The 15,858-nt window shown below is 36.8% G+C and overlaps 1 protein-coding gene across 1 annotated transcript in view; it reads right to left on the bottom strand.

Moving 5' to 3' along the window:
- Positions 1-3,253: 3,253 nt before the first annotated feature.
- Positions 3,254-15,858, bottom strand: part of LOC107672256 (eukaryotic translation initiation factor 4 gamma 2-like) — a 14,435-nt gene continuing 1,830 nt past the window's right edge. The window contains exons 5-20 of the mRNA XM_016465365.1: positions 13,902-14,033; positions 13,673-13,739; positions 13,422-13,573; positions 13,208-13,318; positions 8,783-8,965; positions 8,497-8,635; positions 8,242-8,405; positions 8,041-8,151; positions 7,600-7,728; positions 6,171-6,275; positions 5,860-6,075; positions 5,510-5,768; positions 5,151-5,355; positions 4,833-5,041; positions 4,633-4,754; positions 3,254-4,527 (exon numbers count right to left, since the gene is read on the bottom strand). Coding sequence (XP_016320851.1) covers positions 4,462-4,527; positions 4,633-4,754; positions 4,833-5,041; positions 5,151-5,355; positions 5,510-5,768; positions 5,860-6,075; positions 6,171-6,275; positions 7,600-7,728; positions 8,041-8,151; positions 8,242-8,405; positions 8,497-8,635; positions 8,783-8,965; positions 13,208-13,318; positions 13,422-13,573; positions 13,673-13,739; positions 13,902-14,033 — 2,370 coding nt within the window. The 3' untranslated portion in view covers positions 3,254-4,461. The remainder of the gene's footprint in view (positions 4,528-4,632; positions 4,755-4,832; positions 5,042-5,150; positions 5,356-5,509; positions 5,769-5,859; positions 6,076-6,170; positions 6,276-7,599; positions 7,729-8,040; positions 8,152-8,241; positions 8,406-8,496; positions 8,636-8,782; positions 8,966-13,207; positions 13,319-13,421; positions 13,574-13,672; positions 13,740-13,901; positions 14,034-15,858) is intronic.

The raw sequence follows: 15,858 nt of genomic DNA, 5'->3' as shown, positions 1-15,858 counted from the left end.
AAAATTCATAATTTCAGGGTTATTATGGTTAACTAAAACTGAAACTAAAATTAAAACCATGAAAAACATTTTCATTACTTGAAATAAAATAAAATATACAATTATATATTTCAGGTAGTTGCCAACATGAAAACATTTGTCATTTTAATATAGTTTAATTTAGACAACATGACAAGTGACCAGTTTAATAATAATAATAATATATTAGAGAATAAAAATAATAAATTCAAAAATTATAAATTATATAATCAATGACAACAACAACAACAACAATATAATACACTCAATTAAGAATAAATAATTAATAATGAATAAAAAAACAATACATACTGTGTGTGTATATATGTTTATGTGTGTGTGTGTCTCTCTCTCTCTCTCTCTCTCTATATACATATATATAAAATATATAATGAATGATAAATATAATTAATAATTATAGACCTTTCAGCAAGTTTGAAATTCGGTAGACAAAAAGATAATACAGTAGCTGAAACATTGTTCAAAATATATTTTATTTATTTTTTTCCTTGCCACTGTATCTGCATTGTTCAGGAATGTGAAGACCTAAAAAAGGAAAACAAGTATCTATCTGACGAAATTCAAATGGAAAGGATCATGATGAGGACTGAGAGTGAGCTCACCGTGAGAAACCTACGCAATCTCAACCAGGAACTCCAGGCCCAAATTAAAGAGGTGTGTACATTACACATCTGACATCACAGAAGATGCAGAGGAACAAAAAATAATGTTTTTGTCCCTTTTTTTCTTTATAACAATTAGTTGAAACAGAAGCTTCATGTCAGCCAGCAGAGGACAACACTGTGTTCCAGGGCAGCTGGGGATGCTGATAGAGGACGAGCAGAGGCGGACAAGAGCAGGGCACTGGCGGAGGCCCGGGCTCTGGACAGCAGGCAAGAAAAAGATCTCGCAGTAGCTGATAAAACACGACTCAGCGAAGAACTACACCTGCTGAAAAAAGTGGTATAGATACAATATCATACACACAAGATGCAAAATAATGCTATATATGGCTCCACTATATTAATTTGCATACTGTCATCCATAGCACAATGATGTCCAGCTACTTTTAGCTCAAGCTGAAAAGAATTACTTTGAGACCAAGCTTAAACTAGACAGGGTGTCAGGAGAAAAGCAGGCTCTCCTGGAGGAGAACAGAATACTGGAGGATGAGAGGAACACGTTACGACACAAACTGAAGGAGCTGACTGAGGAGAATGTGAAGATAATGGAAAAGTAAGCTCAAAAGCATTCAGTAATGCCATTTATCTTTGGTTATATAAGCATTGTGAATGGATCCTGGCGTGGCAGTTTTCAGGCTATTATAAGGCAATAAAAACTAATGGGAATAGTTTGGTTCATGATGCTGTCTGTCACTGTCATGCTCTCTCTCTGTAGGGAGGTGAACTCCAGACGCAGAGCTCTGGTTGCTGAAGAGCAGAGAGAAAGGGCTGATAAAGCCCAGCAGGAAGCTGAGCAGGAAAGACATTTAGCTGAGCGGGAGAGGGAAGATCGCACCAGGGAGTGTCTCAGCTGGAGAGAGAAGCACCAGGCTCTGGCAGAAGTCATCAGAGCCCAGGAAGAACTGAAGTCTCTCAGGCAGACCAAAGCAGTATGTCCTCTCGAATGTAGGGCCATTCCTTTTAGTCCATCATGAATATATGTGTAAACACAGAATTTTACCATCACTCATTATACTAATTTTTCTCTTAACAAATCAATAAATATACAATTTATATAATATTATATAAATATATTATATAATACACACACACACAGACTATTGGGGTCAGTAAGACTTTTTCTGAATAAAATTAATATTTTTTTCCAGCAAGTATGCATTAAATAGATCAAAAGTTTAAGACATTTACAAAGTTACAAAATATTTCTAGTTCAAATACATGTTTTAACTTTAAATTTACCAAAGAATCCTGAAAAAAGGTATTACAGCTTCCACAAAAATATTAAACGGCACAACTGTTTTCAGTATTGATAATAAGAAATGTTTAATGAGCATCAAATCAGTATATTAGAATGATTTCTGAAGGATCACGTGACACTGAAGACTGGAGCAACGATGCTGAAAATTCAGCTTTGCCATCACAGGAGTGCATTATATTTTAAAATATATTAAAATACAAAACAGACATTTTACATAATTTTTTACATTTAATATTTCACAATATTAAGTGTTTTTACTGTATTTTGGTCAAATAATTGCAGCCTTGGTGAACATGAGACTTTTTTATTTTTCTTCTTAAAAAACATATTACTGATCCAAAACTTTTGAATAGTCATGAATATATAGAAATAAAAGTTTTTTTTTATTATTAAATATTCATGGGCATAATATTAATAATGATACATAGAAATATTAAGAAATAACCCTAAAAATTACTTTTCAAGATGGAACTACCACCCATCTTGTGAAATGATTGTTTTAACTTTCTAAACTGATTGCACAATAACACATACTCGCATCTCACTTCAGTGTCAAGCTAATATTAAGAGCTACTTCCTGTGTATGACTGAAAGCGACCAGAGGGTTAAGATCCTAAAAAATCAAGATGGCACACCAAGGAACTTCACGGTAAAGTTTCTTGCCTATCATTCCTACACATTAACAAAAGTGTAAATGCATTTATTTACTTGCTAGATAATAGCATTAAACAACATGCACCCAACAGGAAGGAGACCCTGTGTACATCTCCACACCTGACCTCAACAGTGAGGATTCAGAGACGAGTTCAGGGAGGTAGGTCTTATTTATCAATGCTAAACTTTGATTAGCAAATGTATTGGGTGTTAATTTGTCTCATCTGTTCAGCAGGACGATGTTTAGGGTGGCTGCACCTCGAGTTGGACGGGACACTGGCCCAGCCCACTTCAGAGAGCTGTCACCAATGCCAGATACCCATGATTCTGGATTTTCAAGGAGAAACAGGAAAGTGGAATATTTCTGGATCCCCACTGATGAGGAATAAATGTGAATGTCTAGTTTTAGATATTGCCCAAACAACAAAATATTGGTTGTAAACAGGTTGCAAATCTCCTTAAATGTTGTGCTAACAACCAAAACAAACGTTACTGTATCCCTGTGGTAAAAAAAAAAAAAAGATTTGATTCTGGCAAAATAGTTCTCTTCACTAGAAGAGATTCTGAACAATGGAAACTATGAAAGGTAAAATTCTCAGTGCATTTCTTATAAAACATGCCAACGAAAACTTCAAGCTGATCAAGTTTATCTTTTATTGTGAATTCAGCAATAGTGGTGATGAAAACAGCACTAAACAGCCTTACAATGACATGATCATAAGCCATTTCCTTGCTGAAAACTGGACTGCAGTTAACATGTTGGCAAATGCAAGTTCACAAGATTAACTTTGTCAAATACAGTTAAAACACCCGTCAATAAAAGGTTGCCTTGAGAACCCCTTACTGACAAGGGCAAAAGCCTTTCACCTCTTCTGGGTTTTAAGGATTCTTCTGATTTTCATTGACATTTAATGACCCATTAAAAGGCAGGTTAAAATAATCCACCACTTCGATGTTTATGATTGGAATAATTTGCAACAGATCAGTGGGACCTGAAGGGCAACATTACTACTGCCATTATACAGAGAATACATTGCAGTTACCTTGTCAGAACGCACTTTAGACAACATTAATGAAGGCTGGGGCAGCAGAGGCATTAAGTTGACACTAGTAGCTTGATTTTTGCATCTTCAATGGAAAGCACTTAAACTCTACTGCAAGCTGAGATATTAGGTAGTGTATTGTGCAAAATCAAACTACGCAGATGTTCTGGATCTTAATACAAGTTCCAAAACTTTAGACATATCAGAAGCCTGCACTAAACGCTTATTCAGTAGGAGGTAGAAATGGAAACTGCTAACATGTTACAGTGATTACAGTTTTACAGATGTTTAAATCGTGCACTAGGGGTGAAGGATATTGCAACCGCCCCAGAATAACACTAATAAAAGCATCTACAGCGTAACCTATTAAGGCCATTCAACCAGGATCTCATGATTCATTTTAATCAATCCCCAAGACAGACTGCAAACAAATCATTGGTTCTATACAAGTTTCACTTACGCTGAGACGCTGAAAGGTTTTCTGTCCTGTGTCTTGTGAAATAAAAACAAATTAAACCAGACAGAACATGTAAGGAAGATTTGACTACCACTTTTTCTACTGAAAAAGCATAGCGGTTCTGAAACTAAAGATGATAACAAGCCTGACATTGGTTATGATGCGAGAAAACACATTAGAGACGTTATGATAATGGTATTACTACGTCTTTCGTTTAATTCATGAGCCTAGCAGCAGTGTACTGTAATTGGCTGAGTGTGAGCTACTGCAAAGAGTGAAGGAACCAAAGAGAAGACAGCAAGTCATGTAGCAGGAAATTAATGTGTACTAGAAGATTAGTCAGGTTCCTCAGTCAGCTTCCTCCTCAGACTCCTCTTCCTCAGCTGTCTCAAGCCAAGTAAGCCACTGATTCACCTGAAAAGAAAGATTAAAGACTTGTAAATGAACATTCTTCTACTCAAAGGGTAAAAACCTTTCCATTTGAGAACATTAGAGTTGACAGTAGTTAAATACACTTACTTGGAATAAGGCTTTCCCTTTGCCAGGAAATTCTTGGGAAATGTCTTCTTTCCATGCAAGAAAAGCTTCCTCCTCAATGATCTCCATGTCATAAAAGTTGACAAAGTAGCGAAGCAACATACCTAAATTACAAAAAAAAAAAACAACATTCAGAAAATCTTAACAGGCACAGCAGGTTACAATCCGAGTAGTTTCTGTACCTTTTGGGAAAGCGTTGGCATTGCAGTGCACCTGCAGGGAGTACAGGGCACTGACCTGCAGGTCAGCGTGATTGTGGAGGAACTTCTGCATGACTGGCATGAAGGAGAGTAGTAGTTGCTTCTCCTGGTCCAGCTGCTCTTTAGAAGGGGAGGCCAGTTGTTCATCACCTTCATTCACACCAAGCTCAGCAAAGATATACTGCAGGAAGCTGTTAAATGGAAAAAACAGAAAGGCTTGTTAACAATGACATCAATTACATCAATCTCAGTCTTGCATATCTCCATTTATGAATGTAATGCACATTTAATGGGCTGTACCTGGTCATAAGTATGTTGATGAAGCCCTTGTCGGTGTGGAGTTTGGGAGAAATGTTGTCTTTGATCCACTTGTAGATGGCCTGAGGGGAGGGGTCTGCCTTGATCTGCTTCAGCAGTTCCTTCTCCAGTTTCATCAAGGGGAAAAGGAAACCTAAACCTTTCCCTTCAAGAACCTCCAGCATACGGTCCTTATTCTGGTCAATTTCTGAGAAACAAAAATATCTAGTTAAATACAGCATGTAATCAAAATTAATCCTATTTAATAACAAAATATCTTAAAAAAAACAAAACAAAAAGAATGCTGTGAATGACCAATCAGAAACAACTATTTCAGAGTTGTGTGTAGGAAGGAGACATACCAGGAAGCATCTTCTGCATGTTGATCTTGCTCTGCTGAAAGAGATCTGTGAGCCACTCACGGTCCTTGAGCTTGGAAGCTTGCTGCAGGCATAGCAAGAAAAGAGGAAAGTGGTTGCCGTTCTCCAGTGGATGAGCCAGTTCTGCCACACTGACCAATTCAGCAATGATGGCCCGTGCTGCAAACTGAGCTAGGTATGACTTCACCAGAGGAATGTCCACCTCAATCTTAGGGCATTGATCCAAGACATTCAGCAGAGCCTGTTGACAAAAATCATTATTATGGGAATTAGATAATGAAACAAATACAAATATTTTGATCGCTGAAGGGAAAAAAAGCAAGGTAACTCACCTGCATGAAGTTGTCCCCAGTGATAAAGCCCTCAGTGCGCAGTGTATGGATAAGAGTGCTAGCCTGTTCCCGGTCCTCATCACTTCTCTCCAGAGAACACAAGATGATTTTACTCAACATCTCTGGCAGAAAGTGTTTGGGAGCTTTCATCTCTTTCACACCACTGACAGCATCCTCCATGTTCTTACTGTTCATATAATCTGTCACAATGTTCTCCTGTTGTAAACAAAATCAGTAAACCATTAGAAAGTCTAACAACCTGTGATGAAAATGCTTTGAGCACAAAAGGGTAGGACAACAAAGATACGCACAGTCATTTTCAGCAGTTCCTCCTTAGCAGGCACTGGTTTCTTAGTAGTCTTTTGAGGTTTCTCCTGGATCAGAGGCGGGTTGGTTTTCAGACCAAGTTGAGGAGGCTAAAAAGAACACAAGGAAATTATTGATTTTTCCTAATGCCATGTCATTCCACAGAAACTTTTGAAAGATATGCAATATTAATCGTAACTAAAGAGAGAGTTCAGCACAGCTGAGAGAATTTTCTATTAGGGCTGTGTATCATCAGCAAAGTCACTATACGATACAGAGGCCATGATACAATACGGGACTACACTGAATTTCACCTCAGAAGAATTTAGTAAAACAGCTGTTTATTAAACACTGCATACCATAGGGCCGTTGCTAACTATTGGCAGAGCAGGCAGTTGACCTCTGCATTATGAAGGGCCTCCATAACTGTACCACAGTACAATAGCCTATAGGTAATGGCATCATGTTTAAATTGGGCACTCCCCACCAGGTACAATATTCTGATTGTTTGCATCTTGTTTTTAAGCCCATAAATAATAATGTACTCGTTCTAATAAATTTATATTGTAATGTACTCATTCTAATATATTAAAATCATCTTAACATTGCTGGTAGGTTATCATTGCACAAATCAACACACTCTACGTTTAAAAAAAATAAAAATTAGAAGTGTTCTAAACTAATGCGCTGTCTTCACTGTATCTAACGCACACAGGTTTAGTCAGATCACACTGTGCGCGCACATTCTTTTTCGCGTTTAGACCGGTTTAGACAAATTTTTAGCGCTGCCCCGCAATTTTATCAATAAAATAGCTTAATCGCTCAAGAGCTACATTATCTTTCTCAACAAGGAGCTGGTAACATTATCGTTTCTAAAGAAATTAAAGCCGCAGCTTCACTGTTAATAGAGAAACGCGGCAAAATGGTGGTAATTCATACATACACAGCCTCTCTCTCTCATAAATAAACACTTGATAAATGACACTTTTCTGATAATAGAATATTGAAGCGGAGATCGCTAAACATCAAGTTAACCTGTGTTTTCAGAAAGCAAGCACGTCTCACGTGGGGAGAGAGCGCGTGCACATGGTTGCCAGGTTGACAAAGATAAGTAGCACACTTAGCAGATATTTCCGTATTGCGCAAGTGGGAAGCTCTATTTTGGGGATTACATTTCTTTATATCAGGCAACCCGGTTGTGTTCCTCTGCGGCCAGATTAAACCCCGTTGTAGCCTATATATTATGCTCTATTCATTATTTTTTAGAAACCTTGCACTTTTCTACTCTGTTTTAAACGGTGTTCTTGTATTCAAATTAAGCGCGGTCCACTGCAGTGCACGTGCCACAATATCGATACAGGGCCAGCTGTATCGTCAAATCTCTGTGATGATACATCATCGTATCGATGTATCGAACACAGCACTATTTTCTACCTGTCCAAGTGGTGGAGTCTGTGTCCGTGGAGGCTGAGCATTGGGTGGAATCATGGTAGGAATCTGGGGATGCAGTTTTGGAACTTGGTTTTTATTCATGAGGAACGACTGAGCAGGTCTAAGGCTGATCTGTAAGAATGGATCATGGGGGGGAACAAAAACAAAACATTGTCAGGCTAGTTACAAAGAATAAAATGCTTGATACTATTTTGACAATTCACACCCTCATATCTCATAATCGCAGTCAGCGGACTGGCTGGCAGTTTAAGAGTGAGGGATAGAAGAGAAGCATAAGGAGGAGAGAAAGAACAGGATGAAACAAAGAACAGACAAAGTAAGAAAACTGCCATCCAGTGGAGTCCCTCAGAATAACGCGTCTTTTTATAATCACAGGGTGGAAGATGTGTTGGTTTTACTTAGCACTTAGTGCCTCTGGTTTACCTCATCTGCATTGAGCTGCCCCTTCTTAAAACGTGGAGGCATGTCCTTAGATTGAGCTTGCTGCTGGTTTGAATGGTTCTGGTTTTGATTGTGAAAATGCTGATTCTGTCCCTATGGATATATAGTTTAGTAATTTCATAATAATGGGTTTGAAAAAAAGGTAATTATAGCTGTAAGTGCTGCAAAAACATTTATGCTTACCTGGTTAGACTTGATGAAAGGCTTCATACCCAAGTCAAACTGTGACTGTGGTTGGGAAGCCATGTGTCCACTGTGGCCATTAAAAAGAGGATTTGTACGATGACGTCCTAGGGTGGGGGAAAATCTGTCCTGGATCACACCTGGACCAGTCCCTATGCAACTACCTGCATATATAAATACAGTAAAGATAAAGACATGGCACGTTTATCTATCTATTATTTATATATATATATAATTGGCAGGTGATAACCTCACCTGGCATCTGACCAAACATGTTGGCCAATCCCCCTAGAGTTTCTCTATCCAGTTTCATCCTGTTCGGCATGAAGGGGCCTTCTAGGAAGAAGTCCATTCTAATTCCCTGGTTCATGGGTGGAATGAAAACACCCAAATCCTTTTGAGAGGGAAAGATAAAGACTTGTAATAAACAACATTTACATTATTTTACATCAGTTTGTAACAGAGTCAGTGACTCCTTGCTTGAAGATAATTGGTGACATTTTTGTAAAAGTAACAGAAAAAGAAAACCACGCTGACTCACCTTCACTGCATCTTGACGAATCTGGTTAATCGTCTTTGGTCCATTGTCGATGAAAGCTTTGCGAGGGACCCAATTGTTCTCTCTCAGCTCCATGGTGTCCTGCAGTAGGAAACGAATCCTTGCAGGCAAATCCTTGTTGTTCATTAAGGATTGTATCCGGCCAAAGTACTGATCCATTAAAGACTGTGGGAAAGGCAACAATGGATGAGAGATCATGCCTACAAATTACACTTATGTATAGTGTTAATTTTGTCAGCTATTTTTAATTTAGTCCTTTAGTCCTGTGTCAAATATAACTTTTAGTTTTTAATCATATTTAGTCAACTTGTCCTGTTTTAGTTTTAGTCGACTAAATGTCTGAGAATTTTAGTCTAGTTTGTCAGTGGAAACAAACATTTTCGTCTTACTATACTATACTTAGTGTTAAAATGATGAAAAGCAATGATTGTTGTCATTTGAGAAATTTATTTTTACATTTCATCAGAAGTTGCTCTTTCACCAATAATCCCAAATCAATAAATATTTACTCGTATGCATGGTTTCTTTTACCTCATCTAACGTTAGTGTACAGATTAATAACAGGATATCAATTAGAGGTTAAATAAACACCAGACTTCATATATACACTTGCCCTGTCTACATTATGAAATCTGGTGTAACAAAAACCTACACAAATATTATAACAGAAAAAGTCCTAATAGTAATTCCAATAATTCCAAATTGCATTAATGGTTCTCTTTTAAAACAACAGCAAAAAGACTTATTGCTAGGGATGCACCGAAATGAAAATTCTTGGCCGAAGCCGAACAATATTAAACACTGGGCCGAAGGCCGAATACGTTTTTTTGAGTTTTTCCCCCCCCCCCCATGTATTTTGCCAATTTGTTTTCACCATTGCAAAAATGAAAAAGCCAAAATGTGCTTTTTACTGTTTTGTCTTGCTTTTCAAAGAAAAATACATAAAATTACAAAACAACAATTTAAAAATATTTGACACTGAACATTTTTAACATTCTAGCAGACACTATACCAACAAAGCACAATGTAACTTAAAATTAATAAGTTAGTAAAATAATTTTTGGCCATCAGACCCCCTTTCTTGAATCAGGCATGTATTTATTTTTTTTTACTGTACAATTAAAAGCACCCTTAAAATATTACTCCATGACAGAACACAGACTGGCTGAATGACACTTTCATTTAAGCAGAATACCTCAAATGGAGATCGCTGAACTCAAGCTTACTTGTACAGTACTATATGTCGGTGTTTTCAGATCACGGCGTCTCCGCAGAGAGGGTGTGTGAATTAGAGCCCGACCGATAAGGTTTTTTTGGGGCCGATACCGATATTAGGGAGTAAAAAAAGGCCGCAGTTCAGATAGTTTTTTTAATGATTTGATTAATAGCAGAAGACACTAACCAGTTTTAAATTCCAGTTGCGCAGATGGGGCACGTTGTAACACTGCGTTACAATTATATTCTATGACATTAGTGATGTAATCTGCTATTCTATGACATTAGTGATGTAATTTACACTATTTACTTTAAAGGGGTAATAATTTGAATGAGAAACAACGAGAAACAGGTGAATAAAGACTGACAGTCAATGTTTAATGCTTAGAAATTATTATTTCAAGACATGTAAAGCATTTTTGCTCGTTCATGTGGGCCGTCCCAAGCATGGTTGCAATGTGTTCATTGTCAAACTCCAAAATCAGATTATGTTTAATTCTTAAAAACGCCATTTTATAAAAAACAAAAAAAACAACAAAAAAATTATATATATATATATATATATACAAAATATTTTAGTTTGTCTTGTATATTTTTTTTATTCGATCAGATAAGATAGGTCATATGGTCAAGTTACAACGTGCCCCTCAGATGTTACAATGTACCCACCTACAGGGCATGTTGTCACATTTCACTTCCATTTTTTGAGGGTAAATAAAGAAAAACGTATACACTGTAATTATGAAACAAAGCGATGTATTTGTACTAGACAAGTGTAAAATTAGAACCCCGGGGGCTATCCACGCGGGGGTGGTCTCATTCGAAAGAGGGCCTCGAGACGTACACTCGATTCGCGTTCGAGAGGGTTCCTTGAGCTGAAGAGATTCCCCGAATTTGGTGCGGATTCGTCACGCCGTTACGGAGATATGGCCGTTCAAAGTTTCAGTGGTTTTCCATTGACTTAAGCTTTAAAGCGTTTCATCCAGGTCGCCAGTAGCAAACAATGGAGTGCGCTCTGCTGGACAAACTAAGTAATTACACCATTTCAAGCATTTTATCTGCATTATATGTTCTGTAAAAAAATGTTTATATCAGCGGCATATTCGCCGATACCGATATATCGGCGACAGGCTCATATCGGCAAAACGATATATCGGTCGGGCTCTAGTGTGAATGGTTGCCAGACTGGATAAAGCAAAAAGCCGGGCAGAGTATGTATCCATTTAACAAAAAATTGGGGGATTTGAGGTCTTGATATCTGGCAACCGCAAACATGAACGTTCGCATAATAAGAGTCTTGTACAGCAGTCTGAAATGTTTTGGCTCCACTTTTTTCAACAAAAATAAAAAGGTTTTGGTAAAGTTTTTGTTCTTTTAACTACATTTTAGTCTCGTCTTTTTTCCATCAACGATATTGCATGTTCATTTAGTCTCAGTTATTGTTTAATGACCTTATTATAGTCTCATTTTTGTCAGGGGAAAAAACCTCATTGACGAACATTTTTCGTTAACTAAATTAACAACTTATGTAACTCAATGGCTGCATCATCCTCCTAGAACTGCTCCCACAAGAAAAAAAAAAAAAAAAAAGTGTTTTCATCTCAGTCCAAGATCTGTTTTGTTCTTAAAAGGTACTATGGGTACTAGGCATGGGCCGGTATGAGATTTTGACGGTATGATAACCTTAAGCAAAAATATCACGGTATTGTTGTTACAGCTCTAAAATGTGTTATTTTTAAATGACTGGGTAAAAAAAAAATAAATAAAAAATTTCCACTGAACACAATGTGTTTTGTTTTTGAGCAACATACAGAATATTAGGAACAGTAGAATTTGTTTATTTTTTTTTCTTTGATTTGTTTCCTAAAAAAAAGAAAAATAAAGACTGACATCTTTATTTAACCTCAATTTGTTATTACATTTATTTAATTTTAGTTATATAATTCATATACATATAATTTATATCATTTCATATCATTTAGTTATATAATTTCATATACATAATTTGATTTAACCCAATTTGAAGCAAAAACAGAATGTTCTGTTCTGACTAGCTTTGTGAAATTATACTACACGCCTGAAGGAAGCAAACAGCAGATGCTCTGAATGAGATGCAGATTCACTCTCTGACAGCAGGAGGCGCTTCTCAAACACCAGCTACAGTGTTTCCTTGGTTACCGCCGTAAACAAAGCAGCACTGGGCTGAAACACTGCTTTAATATGAACTATACAGAGACGAGATTATAAGAAAATACCACGTAAACTTTTCTGAAGACAGTCAGTTCCCCTCAGAAACACATTCATATAAACCTCCAAATCAATATTGAGGATTTTCTTCCAATAGTTTGTGCATCATAAACAGTGAGTGATCTGCCTGCTACAGTATTTTTCTCTGTGCGTCCGTCTTCAACTTCTCTGGCCTGTGTTAACAGGCGTTTACAGACTTCATATTTTCACATAAATTACATTTTGGAAAACGATTGCACTGCAACGCAGTTTGTGCAAGTCCAGAACAGAGATGAATTGCTTGCAATAAGAAAAAAAAAAGGCCGGTTGCCGATCGCGTAAGTTCCAGGGGAAGCTCCTTAAGTTCGGCCATCCTACACACGTGACTGACCGCTCGCACCGACAGGAGGAGGGTCGTGTTACTCTCTACACTGCACTCAACCTGAGGGATTCCTACACTTTCAGTCTTTGAGGAGACATGAAAAACAGCGCATACTGCAGGAACGGAAAATATTAGCGGTTTTGAAAGTGAAATTTTCAAATCGCGGTATACCTTGAAACCGGTAATCGGCCCATGCCATGACATTATTCCAATCAGTCAAGGTCTGGTTCTTACAAATACAACGCCAATTTCTAGCAAATAGACCAATTTCAGACACAAGGTGAAATAAGTACATCATTCAAGGATCAATTTCAGAAAGAACACAAGTTGTCAAATTGCTTCATGGTTGAAACTCATCCTTTACAATCCAACAAAACCACAAATCAACTCTAAACATTTGTGCACTACAATCATATTTCTTGATGAAAAACGAATTTAAAATATATGACTGTGTACTTTAAACTTGTGTTTACGTGTGACAAGATCATTAAAAATAAGAAAGATGAATTGGTGTTTAAATATTTATCAATCAATCCCCATTCGCACTGCTGAATAACAATAATGGTTTTTGGGTCAGGTGGTACCTTGGCTTTTTCATGGTCGAGTCTGGGCCCCACAGTCCTCATTATCTGACAGAGACACTCCAGATCCTCTCCCATGTCCTTGAGCTGGACCCTCTTTTTTTTCTCCAAAAGCTACAGATAGGGTACAGAGGTAATCAAAATCACTGAGCCACCACTAACCAAAGCACATAATGGAGTGGAACTAACAGACTGAAATGCTGAGAGGAATACACACTGTTTTGATGCACTTATGAAGGATAGATTCATGGATGAGGTCAAGTTTGCAGAGTTCTCCAATGAATTTGATATTGCCAAGCATCTTGATCTTGGCAATGGCACGCTGCTCCTCTTCCTCAGAGGTGAGAGGGTTGTCTTGTTTGTCATAGACTAAATGAAGAGACAGCTGAATGTTTAAAACCAGCAACACAGCATAAGTCTTGTAATAAAAGACAAAACACCTATGATGTTTGAGGGGGAGTGACTCACTGTCAACATTTTTGGTGCGGTTTTCAAATTCATCTTGAAGCTTGGTAATTAGAAGTCTTCTGAAAGTCTGCAGGCAAATACATAGTACGGTATACAATTAGAAAAAATTATTGGATTAATTTGGTATCCAATGATTTGTTTGGGAATTAATACACCGCTCTTTCAGGTTCAATAAAACTTAAGAAATATGGTTATGCCATAGAATTAATAATGGGATTCAGGTACTCACTGTGCTCTGCTTTTGTGATGACTGTATTTCAGGTGTTTGGCCATCAAATTTTGGTGCATCCTCTGCCAAACGCAGACATAGCTGAGCATAGAGTGAGCTGTATTTGGGCTCTTCTAGGGCTTTGTCTACGATCTACAGGATAGATGACAGAATTAATATGTAACCAGTTTTTCCTGTAATAGATGAATATGAGTAATTATGTCAATATCTATAGGTTTATTTCATTATCCTAACATGTCTGGTATGAACTGGTCAAAATGCACTGTTGTTGCATTAATGGTCAGAATCAGCATTAAACCATTATTGAGAACTTTTTTTTTTAGGAGTAGCGAAGTAATTTGGCTTATGAGTAATATCCGAGCAGGTTTGTAAGATAGGCTACATTCTAAATATTTGTTTTATTATTATAATTATCACCACAGTGAAACAATTGAGTGCTTGAGCAAAACCCATAACCTACACTACTACCATTCAAAGGTTTTAGGTCAGTAATATATTTTTTTAAACAAAATACTTAAATTCAAGAAGGATGTCATAAATTGATCAAAAGTGACAGTAAAAACATTTATAATGTTACAAAAGATTGCCTTTTCAAATAAATGCTGTTCTTTTGATATTTATGTTTAAAGAACCTTGAAAAAAATGACAGTTTGCACAAATATTACAAAGCACAACTGTTTTTAACATTAATAATAAAAAAGCACCAAATCGGTGTTTTATGGTGTGCGCACAACAAAAGCATCACGTTACTCGCTCTAGATTACTCGCGGACTTTTTTACGCATCACTTGCGCTCCATTTTCTGATATAACCAAACGTGTCAATAAGCTCTTCACTAATTTTCAACTTGCGCTGAAGACGCGATTGAGGCGAATATTGTGCGTTTGCAGCCAATTGCGTCACAAGGCTTGAATCAATGTCTATTTGTGTCTTTGCATGTAATCTACTCACGTAAATAATTAAATTCTCTTTTGTTGAGCACACACCATTAGAATAATTTCTGAAGGATCATGTAACACTGAAGACGGAGTAATGGCTGCTGAAAATTCAGCTCTTCCATCACAGGAATAAATTACTTTTCAAAAATGTAATTAGAAAAGTTATTTTCAAATGTAGTATCAGTACGTTTGTATGTTTCTGATCAAATAAACAATAGTATAGAGACTTCTTTCAAAAGCAATAAAATATAATATAGCTGCAAGCAGCAATTACCGGGGTTCAAGCAGTGTGATTTTAAATGTTATAACAGTGATTTTATAATGTCTTAGCATGAATCCATAGGCAAACCTATGAACAGTACTGTTTTAGGACATTTAATGAGCCCATTAGTGGTCTTCCGCTGCCATCTAGTGGTTATAATTGCAATTTCTCATACAACACTGTTTTTAACCTTTATAACTATTATAGTGTTATTTTTTTTACCCAATCGCTCTTAAATTTTACATGCTTGTTTAGAATGAAATTATGCATAATTTTACACAGTTTTAAGAGATATTGTGGGCTTTATTTTAGGATTCATAGGCCTTTGGGTACACAATGTAAAGAACATATTATAAAATTACCAGTTTATAGTTGTCCAAATGCAAATGTTCAACATATTTTTGATAATTATTGATCTAGAGTCTAGAGAATAGTACTGCACTGATTTGATTGATTTTGAGTTAAAACCGAGGACTAGTTCACAAAAGTAGGTTTTTCAAATAATCTAAAATATTTAATGAACAGTTTGATTGACAGCATTGGTCCCAGAGGTAAAGTTGTTCAGAATGAGGAGATCTATCATATGATATGAAGATATAGTGTTTGTGTGAATATATGAACATGTTCTACAATTTGAGGTAATTTACTACAGAAATACTGTGTTTTTGAGACCGTTTTAACTGTTATAGCGCCACCTATTGTCCAATCTCCATGAAAGTTTGCATGCTTGTTAAGAGTCATCCGAGACGTGTTTTCAC

This window comes from Sinocyclocheilus anshuiensis, unplaced genomic scaffold (genome assembly GCF_001515605.1).
Source record: "Sinocyclocheilus anshuiensis isolate Anshui unplaced genomic scaffold, SAMN03320099.WGS_v1.1 scaffold997, whole genome shotgun sequence".
Lineage (NCBI taxonomy): Eukaryota > Metazoa > Chordata > Actinopteri > Cypriniformes > Cyprinidae > Sinocyclocheilus > Sinocyclocheilus anshuiensis.
Note: the sequence above shows the minus strand (reverse complement) of the source record. Positions and strands in the feature narration are given on the sequence as shown.